Below are 13785 nucleotides of genomic sequence, written 5' to 3' on the forward strand. Positions count from 1 at the left end.
CGGAAGTTATGGGTTCTTGAGCCAAATTTGTTCCTCGTGAGGAGAGGCATCTCTGTGCAAAGTTTCATGTCTCTACGACATACGGGGCATGAGATATGCCCATTCAAAGTTTGCAAAGGTTGCTATAGCGCCCCCCTTTGGCCAGTTGATGTAATATTGCTTCATTCACATCCTCCCATGACCCTCTACCACTGTGCCAAATTTCACATGGATTGACCAAGTCAGTGAGGAGAAAAACGTGGAACAGACACACAGACAGAGTTTTCGTCATTATATAGTCAGATAGTCAGATATCTGTCACTAGCAATAACATTTTCTTCAGAGATAAAGCACTACTGTTAGATTCCTCATATCCTAGTATGTGCTCAAACTCTTCACATACCATTTCCCAAAATACAGTTATTTTTGGACATTGCCAAAAACACGAGAGTGGTCTACATCAAAAGACCCACACTCTCGCCAACATCTCTGGCAGCTATGGAGATGCTTACTTTTCAGTTTTTGGTGTAATAAAGAAACAAATCAGATTCTTCCATGAGAATTCCCTCCTGGTTTGCTAATTAGTGGCTGAACGGTTTATCTTACACAGATTTGATACATTTTCAGTACACTGGAAGAATGCTAGATATGTTTTTGTAGGGTAGAGCAGTATCAAATGCATTTACCCGGAGAAAAGCATCCAGTGATCCATTCTCCATGTATTCTGTGATGATCATCAGTGGCTTACCTAGAGAGGAAAAGAGTTAAAAATATATTAAAGCATGCACAAAACCCAAACACTTCTACTACATCTAAGAGTCTTTCATCAACTCACATCTCGTCACGACGCCCTCGAGCCTGATGATGTTCGGATGGTCAAACTGCCCCATGATGGAGGCCTCGGACAGGAAGTCCCTCCTCTGTTTGTCCGAGTATCCCGCCTTCAGACTCTTGATGGCAACATAGATCTCCCTCTTTCCCTGAGCACGCAGCCGACCACTGCACACCTCCCCAAACTCTCCTACACACGCAAAGAGCAAACAGCAGTGTCAGCGCCAAGTAAGCATGTGTGTGTGGGTTTGTGTATGTGTCTGTGTGTGTGTGTGTGTGTGTGTGTGTGTGTGCGAGGCTCTAACGCCAGGCTTACCCATGCCAATAACCCTCTCAATGTGAATACTGCTAACATCAATCTCCTTGGCAAACTCATGGATGGCCTGATCGGGGTCTTCGTAGGTGAATGGGTCCACGTAGATTTTAACTCCTGCCATAAAGGAGAGGCGGGAGAGGAGAGGAAACGAGGGAGGAAGAGGAGGAATGCAGAGGAGGGTGAGAAATATGAGTTGTATAACTGCTGCATATGTTATGTAAATGTCTTTGGCAGTATGTGTGTAAGATATGTGCAGGTGGATCTAGGAGGACCGAAGGAAAAAGAGCATCCATCTGTCTCTCTGTTCTTTTTTTTTTTACAGTACAATATATGTGCACATGTGAAGTACCTGGGTTAAGATGTTTCTCCTCCTCTGAGTCCTGCTTTGTTTTACTGTACTTGCTCCTCCTGATGAGACACAAGGAGTGATTGACATTAACACACAGACGCAGAAAAGACATGTCAGAGCATTCATTCTTTTCCCTTTTCACAATTATGTTTGGTGATTCTTACAGTTAAGAGCATTATGAGTCACATTGTTTTCAACTTTGTGTATTTTTTTCCCAACAGCGCTGTGCATTCATCGGGTTTTTCAGGATATGCCGCGAGAGAAAGCGATGACAATGAGAACAGAGAGCAACGGGCTGCAGGAAAGACACAGAGCGAGTAGATGAAAGCGTTTAAAGGAGAGAGGGAGGAGGGGCGCCGCCTCAGGTAGCGCAAGATAAAAGGTGTTTTCCATTAAACAAAGAAACTGTCAAAAACACCTTTGTGGGTGAGCAGGTGTGTGTGAGTGTGTGTGTGTTTGTGGGCACTTGCGCATGCTTGTGTTTGTGTGTGTGTGTGCGCGCACGCCAACGGAAGCTGACACACAAGCTGTGCTGCTGAAGAGACAGTAATGACAAGTCAGGGACAAAGGGATTATCACTGTCTCCACTCTAATCCCCTTTAAAAGCTTCAGGTAACACACACACATTATTTAGCCACACAATAGCAGGGGAGTTGTGTGTGTTGTGTGTGTTGTCTGTGTGCATTCTGGCAGATTGGTCAAAAGCAGTAGTTAAGGAAGAGGCAGCATTCATATTGACGTCAGGGATGCACTGATGGGAAACTTCTATCCAAGCTAACAAGCCCATAGGTGTGCATGCCAGGTCTGTATGGATGCCTATGTGTGTGTGTGTGTGTGTGTGTGTGTGTGTGTGTGTGTGTACCTGCGGCTAATGATGAAGACAGCTGCAGATATCAGCAGTAAAATTCCGACCCCGCTGACAGACAGCAGCAGGAAGGCTGAGTTAACTCCTTCTCCAATCAGAGGGAAGGGATCTAACAGGGAAGGACACAAAGGTCACCAACAGGAAGTTGTAAACTCCGCCACAGTAAACTTTAACACATCCTCTAAAAGTCCTGCACATTGTCGTCAGAGTACCTGAATTGGTGGCGAATTCAAAAGGGGCGCTGAACTCTCCGTATCCGGCAGCTGTGCGAGCACGCACATGGAACACGTACACAGTGAGGGGGTTGAGACCCGTGACATCCACGCTCCGAGAGAAGGTCCTCATTATGCGGTAGGACCTCTCTTTCTGATCCTGATTAGACGGGACAAAAAGAGGGGGCTTCTTTTCAATGGCTGACTGCTAATCCATCGTCACCATCAGTGAAATACAAACAGCGTGCCAACATATTGGCATTCCAGACAGCCGCCTGAGCTGCATTAACCTGCGGGCGCCTCACCTTTTCATAGAACTTGACCTCGTATTCTAGGATGACCCCGTTGGGTCGATCCGGCTGTTGCCACGACAACGACAAACTGTGCCTGGTGACGTCGGTGGCTAAGATGGACGACACTGGAGAGGGAGCTGGGAGGAGAGAAAGATGGGAAGAGATTAGTCAGTGACAATAGTATAATTTACTGTATATAGAGTGACGCAGGAGCGAGTCCTAAAACCCAGAAATGAGTTAGCACTCCTGGTTCCCTTGTCTTGAAGTCAGTGGGTTTTTGGTTAGATGCAAAAGGTCAGTAGTGTCCAGTGTGTAGGATTTAGGGGGATATCTTGGCAGATGTGGAATATAATATAGTATGTGTTCTTTAGTGTATAATCACCTGAAAATAAGAGTCGTTGTGTTTTGGTTACCTTAGAATGTGCTGTTTATGTCTATATTGGGAGCAGGTCCTCTTTTATGAACATCGCCATGTTGCACCGCCATGTTTCTACAGTAGCCCAGAATGGATAAACCAAACACTGGCTCTAGATAGACCCTTTTACTGTTAGTAAACAGGATGACGCTTTTTGGTGGGCGGGGCTAAGCTGCAAGTTCAGTTGGCTTGTTTTAGACAGTGGAGGAAGATGATGCGAGTGCTGCATTCAGAGATACTCATTCCAATTTTCGTACCCGTACCCTCAGAGCTGCAGAGCGCCAAGTGGAGTGAATGTGTGATTAACTTGCCGACCCGTATGCTCTCACTCAGTGGATGGATGATGTCACAGGAAGCTTTGTGGTTGATTAATCTGCCAATCTTATGAAGAAGGACGACACTTTAACGGTTTCCTCCAGTTTGTTTTTCCATCGAAGCTAATGTTACCTAATGCGCTAAAAAGTTAGCGTTATGGAGAAACCCAATATTCCTCTTAATACCTCCCCAGTTTCTGATGAGGTGGACATGATAACCCTTAATACACATACTGCCACTCATCCCTACAACAATAAATGCTTTTTCCCTAACCTGATAGGAAGTGTGCGCTGCACATGTGAGCATTTTTGACGATCACCTCCGTCCAGTCCTTTCATCTTATCGCATTTAACAATAGTTGTCTTAGTTTTTGTTGACGGGCAGTGGTGGCTGGTATGCGATAAAATTTAAGTTTTGAGCCATGACTCCTTCTATTCTGGCTCCCAATAACACAACAAGACCACATTTTAAGACTCCTGTGTAGTCTACAGCCCTGTGGTGGCAAGTCATTTTTTGCCTCCAGGCAACAAACAAACATCATTGTGACGTGGGTCCTAAAAGGGTCTACAGGGCCATTTGGGTTTTCACATCACCATAGTAAGCAGCCCCTCTGTGACAAAAGAGTCAGAAAAACACAGATTTTTTTAAATGTGAAATTACATTATTCAGGGTTTTTACCAGTTTAAATCACCAGCTCAGTTTGTTTTGAAGAGAAGGAGGCCTCGGCGGCTGGTTCAGCTCAAGGTAAAAACCTCCTGAATGACTAGATCAGAAATAAGGTCAGCACACTTTAAATTGTCAGAGATAAAAGGTAAGCACACATTCGAAGGTGCTGGGTGAGTGACTGTCTGCAACATGCCTAACAGCGTTGGGGACCCACTGAACTGTAACGTGAAACTGCTTTATTCAGTGTTGTTTTAACTGGTTTAAATCACTGCCCAGAGGAAAATGTTGCTGCTCCACCCCAGGAGACATACGTAACAAAGACTAAACCAGCAGGAGTTCCTTTGCTATGCAAAGGAACTCTTGCCTATTCTCGGAGGTTTCTCGACTCTAGATAAAACACACAGAGTTGAGACTTGAATTTGGTCAAATTTTATTTTGGATCTTACTGTAATCTTTAAGTTGATTATTTCAGACAAACTTTACTATAGTGAGAGGGGAAATAGAGCAGTTTAATAAGATCTTAAATTAGGATCAGGCTGAGACAAGAGGATGGCTATTTCTCAGGAGATGAATTTAAGAAGAACGAGAAAATGGTCAAAATCTCACTGATTTTATAAAAAGCCCAGTTACATCTAAAAGAAATAGGCTGGAAAAAGAAATGATCCTTTCCTCAGGGTGGGTCCATTTGTTTCGGAGAGGAGGAGACCTCTGTGACTAATTGGGCTGCAGGTAAAACCTTCCTGAACACTGACGGAATCCTCACCAGAGAAGTTTCAGCTGGTTGCAATCTGCAGTCTTCACTGCTAGATGCCATTAAATCCCCCTAAATCTTCCACACTGCTCCTTAGAGAGACTTTCACGTTTTGTTCTACGACATTAAATCCTTCAGTAAATACCCCACTCATGAATTTCGAAGCCTTTATGTGTCTTAAAAAAGGCGGCTGGTATCAAGGGGCTAAATGAGACTCTTAAGCGTCATCAGGTGTTGTGATGACGACTTTGAAGTCATGCAACCAGGGTGCCTAACGTTATCTTTTTACTTCTGCTGATTGCATTTACGCAAATGATAAAACTGGTGTTCACTTTTATCTTTGTGAAAATTATCTTACTTGAGTATCATAAATTTATGTCAAGGAAACCAGGGCAACGCTAACTTTCAGGTTGGCCTACAAATAAACGTTATCTCTGCTGCACTCTTTTGTACGAGGCTGCCAATAACATAATATCTGTAACAGTTTCACAGGCCTGAATACAGCTCTGAAGGTATGTATGGTTCCTGTTTGTCAACAATCCCATTGACCCAGTGCACCTGAGAACTGACCTAAATCTCATTCCTTCCTATTCCGCTGAGACAAGCCTCATTCTCCGCTCTCTCTCCTCTTACATCCCTCCATTTTCCCTCCCTTTATGGTGTTTGTCCTCCTTTGTGGTTGTTCACATGATATCGGGCCATATGGTGGTGCAGGTTGGACTTGAAAAATCCCAGACAGCTCTCACGCTGTGCACACACAAGCTAAGTTATTTCCCTGGGGCACTTGGAACTAAGCAGGTGTGCCGTTTTCTAAATGCCAGCGTAAAGACTTAAAGAAATGACAGTTGAGATGTAACAGCATGCAAAAAAAAAGAAGAAGGAAAAAGCAAAGAAAAAAACGCACACACTGAAAACTAATGGAGAGCATGTGTGAGGAGCGCCACACACCAGCTGACACCTTCACAACTAAAATGAAACACGCCATAAAATCTGGGTGATTTTTCACACACTTCCGTGGTCAAGAGCAGACACAAGGAGAGCCCCCCCCCCGCTACCCTCCTCCCTTCCTCCCTCCTCCCTTAGATAAACTAATGTTATGTGTCAACTAATTTGCTATGTGCTGTTGTCATTTACTTTCCCCTCGTAACTACTTTCCCCTCAACACGCTCTGGGTATTTGTATTTAAATCAGTGATTTACATTTCCCAGAATGCTTTTTGACATCCTCTTGAGAACAACCCTATAATTAATTCAGCTGTTGTTAGGTGTAGGAGGACAGAGTAATAACTATGGCAACGATGACAGTGATAGTAAGAGCAAGAGTTTCCAGTTGAGAGAAAGCAAGAAAACTGTCTTGTAGCTTCATTAGTGTTGACGCTGTTGTTAGTGGAGAGGCTGGAATCTATTATGGACGTGTTCTACACCAGTTTTCTTCCATTAAACTCAGTTGTAGCATTATGTAAACGTTAAAGTCGTTTTAGTTCACGGGCCACATACAGCCTGATTTGATCTCACGTGGGCCGGACAAGTAAAACCATTGCGTAATGTCATATAAATAAAGACACCTCCAAATTTTGCCCTTTCTTTTAGTAAAAAGAACATTCTGAAATTGCTCATCCATTTACGAAAGAGATGAAGACCAGCCTGAGATATCTTATCTTATCTTTTCCATACATTTTCACACCTGTGTAGTAATGCTGGTGTCACCACATCAAACTAAAGTAGAAGCTATTGAGGAAGCAGGTTAAGTTTTCTCCCACCTTACAAACCACGTATAAATCAAAGGTTTTGGCAGTGCCTTAGCAATAGGGTGCCTCCAATATTGTTTTAGGACTTAAATCTAAAGCTGAAAACACCCCAGCACCCTTGGACGCGCGTCAAGCGCCGCCCCCAGCACACACTGAACATGTCGCTCTGCAGCTCGTCAACAGACGACCACATAAAGTTATTACTACTTTTACTGAAAGATCTGTACTTCCTCCACCTCTGCATTAGCTTAAAATCACGTGTGGACACCCAATAATTAAAGTTAATTTCTCACCTGAAGAGCCGATCTCAGGAGCTATGACTCGCCAGGCAGTAACTTTCAGCTGCTGTCTTTATAATGACAGAATTATGGATCTTTAGCCCCTTTTACACTGCCAGATTTTCTGCGAATGTTGGGCCGTTTTGCAGGCAAGCTGCGAGCGTTTAGACACACAGAGCCGTATTGGCGAGTTGATCCGAGGTGCCCAATTTTCCGCCTCGTAGGGTAGACATATTGGCGGAACCTTTTTGGTTTAAAAAGACAGAGGCGGCCTTCCGCCACGGGAGGGGCTGTTGATGACTTGTGGGAGGAGCTGTTGATGACGCAGCACGTGCGAGCCACTGGCGGTGGATAAACAGGAAACAGCTGATAGCAGGAATTAGCAGCTAGTAGCAAGAGGGAAACGCAAACCTGACAGATACTGTAAAGATGAGCAACTGGGGAGACAAGGAATTGCGCGCCCTCCTTGCCCTCGCAAACAAAGAGGCCAATAACCGTCAGATGACGAGAGAATTGCCGAAGGACTGATCAGCCGCGGCTTTCCTCAGAGTACGTCACTGTTTACATCACACGCTGAGCTACATGTCTTGTTACTTGCTCACGCCCCCCATTGCCCCGAACAAGGCGCATTCTGTATAAACAAAAGTAGGTAGGCGGCATTTTGCTGCACTCCCTGATTTTGGTTTTATGCTGCCAATGCTGAAAGAAGACTGATTGGGCTTTCCTGCAAATATTTACAATTCCTACTTAAAAAGGGCTTTTAGCTCAGGGTATTTCTCTCCTCACTCATTCTTTATCACACATGACACACAGCAACAGCTACAGAATTCTCTTTAGACATCCATGGTGAGGAGAGGAGTCGAGCTGCTACAGGAGCAGAGACAAAAGAGCTGCTACGAGAGCTGGTATGTACAAGCAGAGCGTGACTGGGGGGAAAATGCACTTAATTCCAGGGGCGGCGTGGCTGGAAATAGAGTGCCGAAGTCACGCCCCTTCCGGTGAAGCTCATGGGACCTTAGATCGGAAAAAATATGAATGGCAGTGAATGAGGAGAGAAATATTATCTTTTGGTCCCGTTTGAGTTTTGACATGAAATCCAAATATGTCGTTAATGAATTTAAATCTTTAAAAATTTTAAGGTCAAGAAAGTCATACTTTGTGGTAAAACTGTTGAGATATAAGCTTTTGAAAAAAACCTAATTAGAAAAACTACACAGGAGGCGGTCGCGTATGTGACGTCATAGCTTTCGCTCGCTTCCTGCAGCTTGGAGTGACTGCAACCTGGCACAATAGCGAAAGCTATGACGTCATATACGCGACCTCCTCCTGTGTACTCTTGAGTCTTTCTAATTAAAAAGCTTATATCTCAACAGTTTTATCACAAAGTATGACTTTCTTGACCTTAAAATTTATGTTTTAAATTCATTAACAACATATTTAGATTTCATGTTGCAACTCAAACTAATCTTGGATCTAAGGTCCCATGAGCTCTACCGGAAGGGGCGTGACTTTAACACTCTACAGGACAGTGGCGTGAAGTGACGCCGGGTGGTGTGTCCAGGAACGCTGATGCGTATCTAGCTGTCGCCTGTATGGAGTTGTACATTGAAAATAATAGGGGCAGAGTATTTTTTGCCACCGGTGTGCTTGGGCCTCAATATAGATTCTGCTTTACTGAAGATGCTGACTGACCACATTTTGCACAATGTTGAATATTTTAAAATATGACCACAATGCATATTAATTAGTTTTTTTCAGAGAGCTGTGTTCTGGTCAGGGTGGAAAAGTCTCTGAAGCAGCATTTTACATGAAGAAGCTGCTCACTGTTTAACCTGACACAGCCTTCACCTGCATCAATATTAGGTGTGCAAAGTCATCCAGCGGGCTGCATCGAACCCTTTGCCGGGACAGTTCTGGCCTGCAGACCGTATGTTTGACACCCCTGATGTAAACAATGCATTCGAAGTACACTTGCAATACATAGTATTTCTATCCAGTATTACAATGTGGTCATCTCTTTAAGTCTGTTTAAATGCAGAACTGCTGCAATTTTTCCTCATGTAATGTATTTGAAATGCTCAATTTCTTGATTACTTACGTCTTGTAACAGGTTTCAAGATTCTCTAGACTATCTTTCAGCAACAAACACATCACCTAAGCACTCTTAAGATGCACTGGTATTATATTTGGAAAGTGCTGCAGTATTCCAAATACAGTCCCTACAATTAAAAAAAAAAATCACAAATAGCTGGACGTATCCACCATGATGTCACCTATCAGCTTGTGAACTGCTGTTTTACAGCCTGGACTTTGGTTTTTGGCCGTCGCCATTTTGGACTCTTGAAGCCAGGAGTGACCATATTTGGACAAGAGGGTGGAGCTATGGAGGAGCGAGGGGTGGATCTGACTCATAGACTGTAGTGATGCCTCACAGACCACTTTAAATGGCACCACGTTAATTATGTGTAATTTTAAGGCGTAATAAAATCCAAACAGGTGAGCTACATAATAGCTATTAGCTGTGAGCAAAATGTGTTTGTATCTGCTGTGAATTTGGGCACTTTAACACGAGGGCCGATGAGGACTGACTCAATTTGGAGTTGGCTTCATTTCATTTCACTGAAGTGTTAAGGGTGGGTACCAGTTTTAGCATGCAAGTATGTAGCTCCGCACAGAGGTTGCTCATAACATGCTTCCACAGTTTGGAACATTACTCGTGGGGCCCTGCTTCCCTGTGGGCCCACATGCAGTGAACAACAGTTGTGTTGTGCTGACCCAGTTATGGACAACATCTCTAAGCACATTTTGTGTTGCTGCAACCATCACACCATCACAGCAAATACACTTATCACACTCAAACACTTCTTCTCACCAGCTTGGTTGGTGGTGACGGTGACAGACACACTCTGAGCTGCCCCTGCTCCGCTGGCCTGGGAGACCCCGTTGCGTGCGTAGACGATGAAGGTATAGTGTGTGTGGGCCCTGAGCTCGCTCACCACCACCCTGGTGGTCTTCAGGCCCGTCTGGTCGGGAGAGAAGACCACATCGGAGCCGCAGGGCAGGCAGAGCTGAGAGCTGGAGATGGAACCAGAGCCGAGTCTCGGGTAATCTCCGGGTACTGGTCTGCTCTGGTAGACTCCTCTCCCTGACTGGACTTCAGATCCCACAATCCCCTGGTCTGACTGCATCCCCTGGCCGCCATGCTGAGCCTCAGGCTGGGAGATGCTGCGATTCCTGGGGAGGGCTTTGCTGCCAGACTGACTGTGGCTCCCTGTTTGACAGATCAGACACTCGAGACTGTAGCTGGTGTCACTCCGTCCTCCCAGTCGGCGAGGAGGGGCCCACTCCAAGACCACCGAGGTCTCGTTCACCACAGAGATGAGCTGCTGTGGGGCTGACGGCGGCTCTGAGGAAGAGACAGGGAGAGGCTTGAGCATGAACAAAACCAAGTTTACATTCTAAACTGCACTTAAAGGGGGGAGGCAGTATACGGGGTGTATGAGGGGGAGCTGTTGGCACGAGCTGAAATGTGGACATCTGGCATCAGACTGAAAACCATACTGTTCAGAGATGTTTTTGATGGGCTGGATGTTTTCCTCTGTGGTATTTCTTTTTTGTGTGTTGTGCGTCTGAGAGACAGAGTAAGTGTGTGTGTGTGTGTGTGTTTTCATTTTTCCCAGGCCAAGGAAACCATGTGCTGAATATAGGCATAATTAAGTTTATGACACACAGACTGAGGTCTGCAAGTCTGTCACACAGGACCTACTCAGAGACTTAGAGAAAGAGACGCAGAGCGCAGGAGAGAGAGCGGACATTTATTCACTTCTCAATGTCTTTACTTATCACTAGCAGACAGGATGTAGATGGTGGCTTAGTCATAAGTAATGGGATCATGAAACAGGGGTGGCATTCAGACAAGTTTGTGTCTCCCTCTGTTTGGTAGAGATAGAGGTAGGGAGACAATGAGTGTGCTTTTTTTTGCTTTTATTTGCAAGCAGTGCACACACGTATTGTCCGTATTTTCACTTATGTATAGTCTTACTAGTGTGTGTGTGTGTGTGTGTTCTTACGGGTGCAGCTCATGGAGGGAGGGTCGCTGTCAGCGCGGAAGAATCCAGAGTGGCAGTCACAGACAGTCGCCCCATCTCTGAGCGAGTAGCTATGTGGAGGACACTTGGAGCATCCTGCGTCTGAAAACTTGGCCTTGTAAAAGCCAGCGGTGCAGGCTGCAGAGGGACAGAAGGAGACAGATTTAGGACTCCACTTTATCAACAATGCTTAGCCACGTACACCAGGTCACATTGACACAAACTTTATAAAAGACACCATAAAGCACCTCTAAAATGAAGTAATAACATGCTACCTTGAACAGAACACAGCACTTGTTTAAAGGTCCCCTGTGGGGTTTTTGATCACTAGTGGTGCTGTGGAGCAATGTTCTGATTAGCAGGTCTCAGCCTTACTTGTATTTCAGGCTCAGCTATCATGTGCACATGGACAAATATATATGTTTGCTACAGCTGAAAAGATAAGTAGATTAATCGGCAGAAAATTAATGAACAGCAATTAAGACAACTGATTAATTGCTCAAGTAAATATGCAAAATTAAGTCTGTTGTAACAGCTCAGAAAATTTATTTTAAATAATAAATCAAATATGTCAAGATGGGCTCTGGAAAATTGTGATAGGAATTTTTGCTGTTGCTGCGATACAGTTAGTTAATTAATTAATCAAGAAAATAAACAGCACATCAATTATAAAGAATAAAAATAAAGCATTAGTTCACTACACAAATATTTATTTGTATGTCAATTACTCACTCATGTTACATTGAATTTAGGAATAGGAAGAAAACACTGTTTTTCTCGCATGCCTCCACGGTGAACGAAGAAACTGAGAAAATTCTTAATGGACTGAAGTCATAGGATGGCCATATTTAAAGGGCAACTTCTGTATTTTTCAACCTGGACCCTTTTTTAATATGTTTTTGTGTCTAAGTGACTGATGTGGACAACAATTTTTTAAATTAGTCCAGTATTAATTGGTATTATTAAGAGACGGTGCTGCCACACAACGCCTGCAGTGTAATCCAATGGGGCAATTGTGCATCATCACTGTATGTCTATCAAAAGTGTTTATTTTTTCCACAGACAGGCCTTCATCACATGCCTTCTCACTAAAACTGCAATATCAAAAGAATACAGCATAGAAGAAGTGCACTAGTTATCCATACGTGAGACTGTTTATGTGGAAGTGTTTTTAATAATATGGTTTTAGTCAAAATGCACGAGTGGCTAAATGAGACTTGGATTATACTATACTAGTATACAAGAACGAGTTGTTGGGTCCAGATTTCTCCTTAGTCATTAGTTCAAGGTCCCGCAGTTTAATACATTCAGCGTCATACTTGCGTTTGGCCATGTCATTGAGCTAGTTTGCTGTCTCTGTGAAGTAGCTGTCTGTTATTCACTCTCTCTGCAGCAGGGAACAGCACTTCAACATAAAAACTCTGTGATGGAAATTCACTGTACTTAAAATTAAGTGTGTTTCTTACAAACTTGGCATGTTTGTGAGTCACTTGTGGTCCATTCAGGATGGACCCATGACCCACTTTTAGACCGTGACCCACCAGTTGGAAACCACTGGTGATACAGTTTTGTTGATTTGGACCCCTATGACTTCAATTCATCAAGACTTTTCTCAAATGTTTGAATTCTTTGTTCACCATGGAGGCATGCAAGAAAAACAGAGTTCTCTTCCTTAATTCAACTTAACACAGGGTGAGTGGTTGATACACAAGTGATCATTTGGGGGTTGGATTGTTCCTTTAATATACACAATCCCAAAGTTGTCCCACCCTTAAAATATCAAGCAATGTTCAATATTCAACAAAGTGGCTTTCCAAATATCTTTTGGTGAGAAGCACTCCAAAGAATACCTTAAAAACAAAGCAATTTAAGTCCGCCCTGAAGTGGGCTGCAAGCAGTGCCCTCAGGTCAGCTGACCCCTGACCCTTGATACAGTCTTTGTTGTCTCTGTATCGACATCTTACACAGCTCAGACATCCAGCTAATCAACACGCGGATTGCATTTTGATCCAAAGATAAACTGTAAAGAAAAATCTATAGAGAGAAATAGATATATCACAGGGGGGAGGGGCACTGTGTGTTTCTTTTATCTCTTTCTGATGATTTTGATGAGCAAAGAAAGAAACATCTAGAAGAACATTTACTGATCAGCTCCCACTCACACGCACAGAAACCAGTAACACTAGAACTGAATACATCAAAACTCCAACGCCAACACAAATATAACTGACATTTAAATATATGAAAGAGGAGAAACAGGGAGAGGGTGAGAGAGAGATACAGAGGGAGGGGTGGAGGAAGAGAAATCTTCTCTCTGTATACCAAGGAATTCATGCATTGACAGAGCAACAATACAATAAATGAGTGCATAATTATACCGCTTGACATCCACTGGTGAGGCAGAAGAGATGGCAGAGCGTGGCTGGTTAGAGCCATTTTTTTCTCCCTTTAATTTCAGAAGGAAATCCTTCATTTGTTTCCACTGCAATCATTTTTTCAACACCTTTTTCATCATCACACCCTATTCACTCTCCTTTCTCCATCCCACCATCTTTCCCGGTTCTCTCCTTTTTTTTTCAACCCTTTCACATTTCCAAGGGAGATGAAGACATCCCAGTGGGAGTGGATAGGAATGTGGGAATGATGTGTGTGCGCACATGTGAGTGTGTGTGTGTGTGTT

At 43.8% G+C, this 13785-nt stretch overlaps 1 protein-coding gene across 1 annotated transcript in view; it reads right to left on the bottom strand.

The window, feature by feature from the left end:
• Nucleotides 1-13785, bottom strand: part of LOC126382862 (ephrin type-A receptor 4-like) — a 38547-nt gene that overhangs the window by 9727 nt on the left and 15035 nt on the right. Inside the window, exons 6-14 of the mRNA XM_050032963.1 lie at nt 11088-11243; nt 9890-10423; nt 2858-2982; nt 2553-2712; nt 2338-2449; nt 1476-1534; nt 1127-1240; nt 815-1000; nt 666-727 (exon numbers count right to left, since the gene is read on the bottom strand). Of these exons, the coding sequence (XP_049888920.1) occupies nt 666-727; nt 815-1000; nt 1127-1240; nt 1476-1534; nt 2338-2449; nt 2553-2712; nt 2858-2982; nt 9890-10423; nt 11088-11243 (1508 nt within the window). The remainder of the gene's footprint in view (nt 1-665; nt 728-814; nt 1001-1126; nt 1241-1475; nt 1535-2337; nt 2450-2552; nt 2713-2857; nt 2983-9889; nt 10424-11087; nt 11244-13785) is intronic.

The sequence above is a fragment of the Epinephelus moara genome, chromosome 21 (assembly GCF_006386435.1).
Source record: "Epinephelus moara isolate mb chromosome 21, YSFRI_EMoa_1.0, whole genome shotgun sequence".
Classification (NCBI taxonomy): Eukaryota; Metazoa; Chordata; class Actinopteri; order Perciformes; family Serranidae; genus Epinephelus; species Epinephelus moara.